This window comes from Rutidosis leptorrhynchoides, chromosome 3, assembly GCF_046630445.1.
Source record: "Rutidosis leptorrhynchoides isolate AG116_Rl617_1_P2 chromosome 3, CSIRO_AGI_Rlap_v1, whole genome shotgun sequence".
Classification (NCBI taxonomy): Eukaryota; Viridiplantae; Streptophyta; class Magnoliopsida; order Asterales; family Asteraceae; genus Rutidosis; species Rutidosis leptorrhynchoides.
In genome coordinates, this window is record NC_092335.1 from 642,515,428 (window position 1) to 642,526,443 (window position 11,016).

At 33.8% G+C, this 11,016-nt stretch overlaps 1 protein-coding gene across 1 annotated transcript; it reads left to right on the top strand.

The window, feature by feature from the left end:
- Positions 1-4,796: 4,796 nt before the first annotated feature.
- On the top strand, positions 4,797-5,201 carry LOC139902429 (uncharacterized). The gene has a single exon (XM_071885057.1). The coding sequence runs from the start codon at positions 4,797-4,799 to the stop codon at positions 5,199-5,201; it is 405 nt and encodes a 134-aa protein (XP_071741158.1).
- Positions 5,202-11,016: the final 5,815 nt, after the last annotated feature.

The following is an 11,016-nucleotide window of genomic DNA, read 5'->3' on the forward strand; positions in this document are numbered from 1 at the left end:
AACTATCTTATTCGAAGGTTTAAACTCGTAATCACTAGAACATAGTTTAGTTAATTCTAAACATGTTCGCAAACAAAAGTTAATCCTTCTAACTTGACTTTTAAAATTAACTAAACACATGTTCTATATCTATATTATATGCTAACTTAATGATTTAAAACCTGGAAACACGAAAAACACCGTAAAACCGGATTTACGCCGTCGTAGTAACACCGCGGGCTATTTTGGGTTAGTTAATTAAAAACTATGATAAACTTTGATTTAAAAGTTGTTATTCTGAGAAAATGATTTTTATTATGAACATGAAACTATATCCAAAAATTATGGTTAAACTCAAAGTGGAAGTATGTTTTCTAAAATGGTCATCTAGACGTCGTTCTTTCGACTGAAATGACTACCTTTACAAAAACGACTTGTAACTTATTTTTCCGACTATAAACCTATACTTTTTCTTTTAGATTCATAAAATAGAGTTCAATATGAAACCATAGCAATTCGATTCACTCAAAACGGATTTAAAATGAAGAAGTTATGGGTAAAACAAGATTGGATAATTTTTCTCATTTTAGCTACGTGAAAATTGGTAACAAATCTATTCCAACCATAACTTAATCAACTTGTATTGTATATTATGTAATCTTGAGATACTATAGACACGTATACAATGTTTCGACCTATCATGTCGACACATCTATATATATTTCGGAACAACCATAGACACTCTATATGTGAATGTTGGAGTTAGCTATACAGGGTTGAGGTTGATTCCAAAATATATATAGTTTGAGTTGTGATCAATACTGAGATACGTATACACTGGGTCGTGGATTGATTCAAGATAATATTTATCAATTTATTTCTGTACATCTAACTGTGGACAACTAGTTGTAGGTTACTAACGAGGACAGCTGACTTAATAAACTTAAAACATCAAAATATATTAAAAGTGTTGTAAATATATTTTGAACATACTTTAATATATATGTATATATTGTTATAGGTTCGTAAATCAACAGTGGCCAAGTCTTACTTCTCGACGAAGTAAAAATCTGTGAAAGTGAGTTATAGTCCCACTTTTAAAATCTAATATTTTTGGGATGAGAATACATGCAGGTTTTATAAATGATTTACAAAATAGACACAAGTACGTGAAACTACATTCTATGGTTGAATTATCAAAATCGAATATGCCCCTTTTTATTAAGTCTGGTAATCTAAGAATTAGGGAACAGACACCCTAATTGACGCGAATCCTAAAGATAGATCTATTGGGCCTAACAAACCCCATCCAAAGTACCGGATGCTTTAGTACTTCGAAATTTATATCATATCCGAAGGGTGTCCCGGAATGATGGGGATATTCTTATATATGCATCTTGTTAATTTCGGTTACCAGGTGTTCACCATATGAATGATTTTTAACTCTATGTATGGGATGTGTATTGAAATATGAAATCTTGTGGTCTATTGTTACGATTTGATATATATAGGTTAAACCTATAACTCACCAACATTTTTGTTGACGTTTAAAGCATGTTTATTCTCAGGTGAATATTAAGAGCTTCCGTTGTTGCATACTAAAATAAGGACAAGATTTGGAGTCCATGTTTATATGATATTGTGTAAAAACTGCATTCAAGAAACTGATTTCGATGTAACATATTTGTATTGTAAACCATTATGCAATGGTCGTGTGTAAACAGGATATTTTAGATTATCATTATTTGATAATCTACGTAAAGCTTTTTAAACATTTATTTATGAAATAAAGGTTATGGTTTGTTTTAAAAATGAATGCAGTCTTTGAAAAACGTCTCATATAGAGGTCAAAACCTCGCAACGAAATCAATTAATATGGAACGTTTTTAAACAATAAGAACGGGACATTTCAATTGTAACACTTGATCTTTCTAGATCTTGGTTTCGATCTAGAACGACCTTTGTTGTTACTACTTGATGCTCTATCATTACTTCTTCCTCTCACCACCAAACCATTTGCACTTTCTTCCACATAATCCGCCAAGGATTTCTTCCTTAACTCAACAGAGTTCAAGGTAGATTTGACATCCTCCATGAAAATAGTATCTTTACTATATAGTAGAGTTGTAACCAAATGCTCGTATGATTTTGGCAAGGAACATAAGAAAATTAATGATTGATCTTCATCGTCAATTTTCACACCAATATTATTCAAGTCCAAAATTATTTTATTGAACTCATCGATGTGATCATTTAATGAACCTTCTTTCATCCGAAGAGTATACAACCGTTGTTTCATATACAACCGGTTCGTGAGACTCTTAGTCATATATAGAGATTCTAGTTGTTTTCAAAGTCCAGCCGGTGTGGTTTCTGCCGCAACTTCTCTAAGCACACAATCGGCAAGATTTAGAATAATCATGCCGTGTGCCTTTTTCAGAAGTTCATCCTTCTCTTCATCTGTCAACTTTTCGGGTAGATGTTCTCTCCCTTTCAAAGCTAACAAATAACCTTGTTGGCTCAGTAGAGCCCGCATCTTCATTCGCCAAAGGCCAAAATCGTTCTGGCCATTAAATTTCTCTACGTCGGACCTTATTATTGTCATCTTGAATATTTAATCACAGCTACGCTCTGATACCAGTTTGTTGTGATTTAGCGCACTTTTAAGACCCGAGAAATTAATAGAACAATTAAGCAATAAATAAAGACACAAGATTTTACGTGGTTCGGCGTGAGGCCTAGTCCACGGGCGGAAATAGAGATGGATTTTACTAGCAAATATGGCAAACCCGGGGTTACAATGTATCACTCTAATCTAGCCTCCGAAAAATACTAACAAAGTATTTGAACCACTCACTAGATTATAACACTTCCCTCGTAACTCACTCGTATAGAATTTATTTAACAATTCTATACTCTCTATTTTTCTACTCCTCACAAGAGTTATTAGTAAACTCTTTCAAGTATGTGTTTTGATATGAGATTTAAGATGTGAAGAATGAGATGATTCAAATGAGGCAAATCTCATTTCCTTATATAGGAGAAAATGGTTGGTGAGTCTTGGTGTGAATCATAGACATTTTAGTCATCTTTGTACAATTCCCATGTGTTGAATAAACAAGTTTCAACCACTGCCATCTTTGAATTGAATGCCATCAATTGTTGAATGAGATTTTAAGCATATGATTGGTAGGTGGCCAACTTCACAAATAAACTTTGAATTGAGTTACTGCCAACAAAAACCACATCACCAAAGTGCTTATCAATCACTTCAGCGTTAAAATCAGAAGAGAAAGCCAACGAAACCCATTGAATTTCAAGCCAAGCATATCTAAAGAACCTAGATGCTTTGTTTGACAAAGGAGTTAAAGCCACAAATTCACAATCGGACGAACATGCCATAAGTCTAGTCACACTCACATCGTCCAAATAACACATAATACATCCATAAACACCAACTTTTGAAACAGAAAATACTAAAACCTTACGTCTTACCAGGAAGGATCTCAACTTAGAAAAGTCGAAAGATACCTTATCCTCCAGCAACACGCTCCTCTCCACACGAGAACCAAACACCGAATTAGTCGATAGGTTGAAGTAATTGCGTTTCTGATGCTCTCGGAAACTACGATCAATAGAGGCTCGTGCCCTAGGCCAACCAACTTAGATAGGTTTCCTAAAGAAGCCGAAACCTTTACACTTTGCAATCAAAGAACGAGCGTCAGCAGGATTGGAAAACGACACAAAAGCATATCGCCTAGCATAGGACTTGATTTTGGAAATTTCACCTTCTTTGCTGAATAAAAACTACATAACATATCCCTTGTGCATTTTTCTAACCTTCCACGAAGATCGTGTTGGATCCTTCATGAATCCCCTCTGAAGTCGTACCTTCACAATCCTGATGATAAATAGGGTGAACATCCTCAGTCATAAACCCATCGCCAAGATAAGAGGGAAGGGAATTTTTGGTAGGTGTTGAAGCAGGTAGAGGTAGCGGTAGTGTTAGGTTAATTTTTGCAATTGTATTCATGCTTGAAAGAGAAATTAATTAGGTTGCAGAAGGAAGAAATTGGTAGGTTAAAAGGAATTTAATTAGCAACAAAAAAAGGAATCGAAGATAAACAGCCGCAGAATTAGGCGGTAGAAGGTGGAAGAAAGGGTGAATTTGAAATCAACGATGAAGTGCCGTTAGGCACGACCCCCGAGGTTGAGAGCGTTTCATTCAGAATAGTCTTGAACTACTTTTTTAGAAACTACTTTAACTATGTCAAACCGATTCTTCATTATTTAATTTTTCATCATAATTGTCATTTTTGAGTTTTCTTGGTCTTAGTGCGTTTCTTGTTGTGCTGTTAGAAGTAAAAAAGTTGAGCAATTATGTAAAAATCTATGAGTGATCGTGATAGTTTGTATGGAATATTATATTGATGATGCCATAGTAGTTTATCAGAAAAGGGTCTCTGCTCTGCAACTACACGTATGTATTGTATTTTGAATTAACACTCGTACTATCTCTTTTATATGCCAACTCATATATCATATCATATCATATCATATATCATATATTATTAACAAGATAATATTCTCAAAATTTAAAACTCCTAGCAAACTCCTTTTCCCAAATTGCCAGTTCAAATCGCCAAATTCCAAGAATCTCAACAATCCCTTTTCCTTAATTTATAAAATCTCAATGTTGAAATTTACAATTGTATCAAGCCCGCAAGAACTATGAATTGTAGTATTGATCTTTAACTCAAGATAAGCTTGTGAAATGGTATCCTAATCAAAGTTTCAATTGTGAACTATGTGGTGATATGGAGGACTCTATACAACATTTATTTTTTGGCTGTAAGTACTCAAAGAAAGTGTGGAATGGGGTTAAACAATTTCTGCTTTTTAAAGGTCTTCCTTTCAATTTACATGAAATAGTTCTCAAGCTGGCTGCTTACCCTTATAGGAACAAAATTTGGGACATTATAAATAGGCTCACCATTGCTGCTACAGTGTACATCATCTGGCAAGAAAGAAATTGTAGATTTTTCAAAGGAAGGCGAAGGAATGAACTGGAGCTCATTCAATGTATTGTTGAAGGCATTCGATTGAAATTATCGACATTCAAGGTTAAGAAGTCTGCTGCTATGGCGATGGCATTGAGGAATTGGAAAATGGATTTGATTGGAAATTGTCTGGTGTACAAGAATGTGGATTTAGGGATTTAAAATTCAATTTGGGGGTTTTTGTACTTCCTAGATTGTTTTTGTCTTTTGCTGTTGGGGTGTAGGGTGCATCCTGCCCCTTGTATTTTTTGATGGTATTAATAAAATTCCTTTAAAAAAAAAAAAAAATTAAAAACAGATTTAAAGAGCAAACTGATTTTAGATTAGACTACTAGAATCTTAAATTAACTAAAAGGCGACAAATTAACTAAAACCAAGCAAATTAAACTAAGGATGGAAAACAATCAGATTAAAAGCAATCACAAATAAGTTCAGGTATTTGACCAAAATAAATTTTCTAATGTATTTTACTTACTAAGAATTGCGGTTGTTCCAAATCTCATAGACGATCAATTTAAATCAAAATACAATTTTGGACACGATCATACAAGCAAGCACGAATCACAAAGGATGGTTGTGCTTTATCGGTCTCTAATGAAATCGAGTTACGTCGAATAATTCAACTAATTTAAATAGAACAATGATAGAAAGCAAACAATAAACATATAACTCAAGATAAATATAAAATTGAAACAACTATCAAACCGTTCAATAAAGGTACAAGGTTTGATGAAACCATAGATTTAGACGGACATGATTTGAATTGAACTAACAATCATATATTAAAAAAGAAAACCTACTCATCAAATTTATTCGTAATCAGTTTGAGTTCGCATATACTAACTAATTAATTGTTGAAAACTCACTATTAATGAATAAAAGCTATAAAACAATATGATGACAAAGATATCCAAACACTTCCCTTCTTCCGACAGGCGTTCCTAAATGGTGACCTCCTTTTCTTTTTATAATATTCAATTAGGTTTTTACAATTCTTTTCTTTTTCTCCAAGTTGGCCCATGATCAACCTTCTAGAAGCTCTTCCTTCAAAATCACGTTTCATCACCCCATCAAATGATCGATGAGATGTCCATGGGCTGCAACCGTCGTTACTCACATTATTGGGTAATTATTACCCAATAAATCAAGGCCTTAATAATAAGCCCATCAATTTAGAAGTTCTCGTTGCAAATTCCAGCCTTCAACCATCATATCATAATTAAATTTAAACCATCCAGCCCCTTTACTTAAATTCCACTAAATCCAGTTATGTACAAATGGATGTTGCTGCTCAACTTTTTTTTTTTTTTTTTTTGACACCAGTTAGTTGGGATCCACCTAAGAGGACTTAACTACCAATGCGATCATCTCTAGCATTTGCTACTGAAAGGACCGGTTATAGCCCAATAAGCACTAAAAATATAAGTCATGAGCTCTCAAATTACTCTACAACCAATTGGTAGTAGAGAGAGACACCCATGAGCTTATATGTTAGCCTTGACATTTATCCCAAACCAATGTGGGATTGGGTTTGCACCTAACAATCCTCCCCTGAAACCGAAGACCACATCATCAGGCCTCCCCTACATTGATATTCCGTACATGATCCAATCATCTTATACCATCGACCATTACCCGGAACTCTCAACCTGACCAAGTGGACAAATCAGGGAGATCTCTTTGATATAAGGCATACATAAGGATCCATTATCGTTGGCAAACCGGAGTGATTAATCCACATTATAATTATGGGCTAACCCGCTCTGATACCACTGTTAAATAATGAACCTCCGTCGGTATATCTTCATTATAGCAAGATATTTATAGAGTACATAAGCAACTCTAATTCTTTAGAAACCCTAATGAACCAAGCTCACAATCGGACTTGGGCCGATCTATATAATCCATCTAACACTCCCCCGCAGTCCGAACGGCAAAATCACGAAAGTTCGGACTGGAAAGAAATCAATAAACATAAAAAGAATAAATAAAAACACAATTTTCTCTCTAATTTGGTGTATCGAATTGATTGATATCGCTGATTGATTGCGTTGCTTGACTGCGTTTTCTTTTCCGTAACATTTTTTTACGCCGTGGCTTGCTTACCTAAGGATTTAGCAGGACTTGGGCTTTGAACTTTTATCGCCGATTCAATCTTCTTCAACGATAAGAAACAAAAAGATGGATCGGAAAAAGTCGAATAGGAAAATTTGTTGGAAGAACAAAAATAAAATAAATGATGTAGAAATTACGATAGGTAGAAAAAGATGAAGAGAAATTATTTGATATGGTGTTTTGCATTTGATAGATGTGAACTTCGGAAAAAGAACGGTCGGTGGTAAAATTAAAATAACAATCAAGCTGCAATCGGTGGCAACTTATTAACTTTTAATATGTGGAGATCTGTTTGTTCGGAAAGAAAGAACAAAAAAAGAGGAAAGATAATCGACGGGGGTTGTAACACACGATCCATTGGTGGGTTTGAGGTAGAAGATTAGATAGAGAAAGATAGAACCGACGGATGGTGTCACGACCCCCGTCTCGATTTCCCAAGACGTGGTGTGAACTTTAACATAGTGTCCCAGGTTATAGATAACGTCAACAGCGGAAACATAAATTTTAATACATCACGGTCTCTGTTTTTAGCTTTGGTACATCGTGGTTACAAAAGTACAAATACAGACATAGTACAAATAAAAATACATCATAATGTAGCCTATCAATACTAGATTTAACAAAAGACGTTTTAAAACTCCACGATGCCCGACCTGAAAATGCTCCAAAAGCTAAGTACTTGAGATAAATACTTAAAAACGTCAATATAAATATTGGTGAGTTCATAGGTTTAGTTATAATGCATAGTTAATGGACCTCAAGATTTCATGTATAAAAATTGTTGAAAAGCTATTCTAGTTTATGAGCTTTCGATATCGTACGTTAACGTAATAGTACCCGAAAACAAGCGTCACTTAAGGTCTAAGTGCATATGGTTGAAGGTTATTCATTTGATAGCCTAGAAGGCCTATCCTGATGTGAGGAGTCACCCTCAAATAGATCTATTCATAGTATTCGCGTTCACCAAACCGGTAATTAACGATATCAAAATCGGGCTTTCTAAAATTGACCTTTGTTACTCAAACATAGAATATAGTTATATGTACTCGAGTCCAATATGTAAAAATAGTAAACAAGTATTATCTCATCCCAAATGTATAAAAGATTGATTAAAAATGTGACTACGAACTCACAGTTGATGCGGTGCAAAGTGTACACGGTAGTTGGTCAAGTTGTGTTCGGTGTTCCGGGCTCGAGACCTAATGAAATTTTATAAGGTCAGAGGTTATACTATCTAATATAGTATTTAGACTAGTTTAAGACCCTCAAAATTTGCGAGTTTTTTTAATGGTCAATTCATATATAGGTTTCTCTTTCAGATTTGTTAAGAATTTAATAGAACATAATTTGGATTACATATCAATGTAAGTAATTAAAACTACAGTTACAATGCATAACTAAAGAGGTGTCTTGTTACAGTTACAATGCATAACCAAAGAGGTGTCTTGTAACAATTATAAAATATGTCCGTTTTTGTAATTTGGATGACATATCAATGCAGTTTCCAAAAGTACAAGAGTATATAATTTGGATGACATATCAATGCAAGTAAATAAAAAGAGGATACTAAATGTACAAGTTACAAACATGACATTACTGAAAAAAGGTGACTTGAGAAAGCATCCTATGGTGTCAATATTGACCCATCTTCATATGCATAACCAAAGAGGTGTCTTTATAACATCATAGGCAGCCCATAAGCCTCTTTATCATCTTCCCACAATATGAATTGGTTAAGAGCATTAGAAGTTAATACAATCACGCCTTTTTATTACTTATATAATAATTCAAAAAAGCCATTAAATAACATTTATAATTTGGGTGTTAGGATATTGAAAGAGACATTTTCTGTTAAAATATTAGTGCAATCTAATTAAATGGATTCTATTGTCACAAGATATATCTTGTAGAGATTTTTGCATATCTCTAAGATATCTTGCATTTAATATAGAGATTTTGCATATCTCTAAGATATCTTGCATTTAATATAGAGATTATAGGATATCTCTTTTATATCTAGCATTTAATGTTTCTTAGGTATAGTTGGTTTGCATTTATTATGCATTTAATATTTCTCTTGTATTTAAAGAGGTAGTATGTAACATTTGAAAATAAGGAAAACCATTTACAATACACTTCAAGTTTGTACATTCTTTGTTCATATTTTGTTTACTAAACTTCTATTCTAGCAAGTTATTAATTATTTTATGGTATCAGAGCTTGGTTATAAACTTGATTATAAGTTTAGTTGTGATGACCCGAAAATTTTTGACTTATTTAAGCCAATTCTCTATACGATTTATTATTTTAACACGCTAAACAAAGTCTGTTAGATTGAGTCTCAAAATTTTAGAACTGTTTCATATATACAATTACCTTTGATTACTCTCGACGATTCATGAACAATTATATGTAAGTATATATATATATATGTACAAGTAAAAACGACTTTCCTAAAGTAAAACCCTATTTGCTACAGTAAAAATTACTTTGCTACAGTAAAACACAATTTGCTACAGTAAAACACTATTTGCTACAGTGAAACCGTATTTTGCTACAGTGCTACAGTGAAAACGAGTTTGCTACAGTGATTTGCTACAGTGAAACACTATTTGCTACAGTAAACACTATTTTGCTACAGTAAAACACTATTTGCTACAGTAAACACTATTTGATGTCGACGAACTAGCAAACAAAAACAGAAAAGGCGGCCATGCGATCGCATGGCAAAAACACTGAAAACTCATGCGATCGCATGAGCTACAGTAAATCGAAAAGTACTATAAAAGGTCAGTTTTGCTCGACGATATTTTTCATAAATATATCTGTAATAAGTTTTAATTTATAATTATAATTATAATTTAAGTTTAATAATAATAAAGTATATTCGAGGGTGTTTTAATTCGGGTTTCAAACCGCTTTAAGCTAAGGAAATATTGGGTATTGTTCGGGGTATTGTTCTTGAATCCAAGGCCAACCATACAGTCGTCTACCATCATTACGTCTACGCAATTTGCCAACAATATTGAGTCTCAATATTGAACTGTGAGTTATAGATCCCTTTTTAAATACTTTAAATATTTTTGGGCTGAGAATACATGCAATTTATTTTAAACGCGATAAGACACAAGTACATACTAAATTCTACACTGAGTTAAACCGGAAATCCCTTAGCTTTGGTAACTAGTAGCTGCCAGTACATAGGATATGGACTGGTGGGCGCGAATAATTGTATATGGATCCATAGGGCTTGACATCCCCGTCCGAGCTAGAGCACTAGCCTTTTAACGGACGTATGTTATTTGAGTTTAAGACACGTTGGTTTGCGTGTATTAAAACGAATGGGGTAATTATCGCTATAGCGTTAAGTTTAGTTACCAGGGTGCTCTGTTACGTAGAATCTATTGATAAACTTTTGATGAAATCTTGTGGTCTATCTTTATATATGTTTATGACTCGAGCAATTAAACCTATAACTCACCAACATTCGTGTTGACTTTTTAGCATGTTTTATTCTCAGGTCCTTAGAATGCTTCCGCTGTGATGTGCTTGTTGCCTGCATGTAGTCTCTCATGCTTTGTACAAAGTTTATTGCATTCAAAATAAAACTGCGTTGTGTAATAAATAATTGGACTGTGATATCAACCTGTAAATTAAAGACTTATGTATTTCGGGGTTTTGCTTATACCTAAGCACTCGCCCACATGTTTATAACTTTCTATGTTTAGAAAGTCACTTATTTTAATGAATGCAATATTTTATCAAAACGTATCATATAGAGGTCAAAACCTCACTGTGGAATCAATGATTAACGTGCCGCGTCAATAGCGATTTTGACGGGTCGTTACATTAGTCCTAAGTT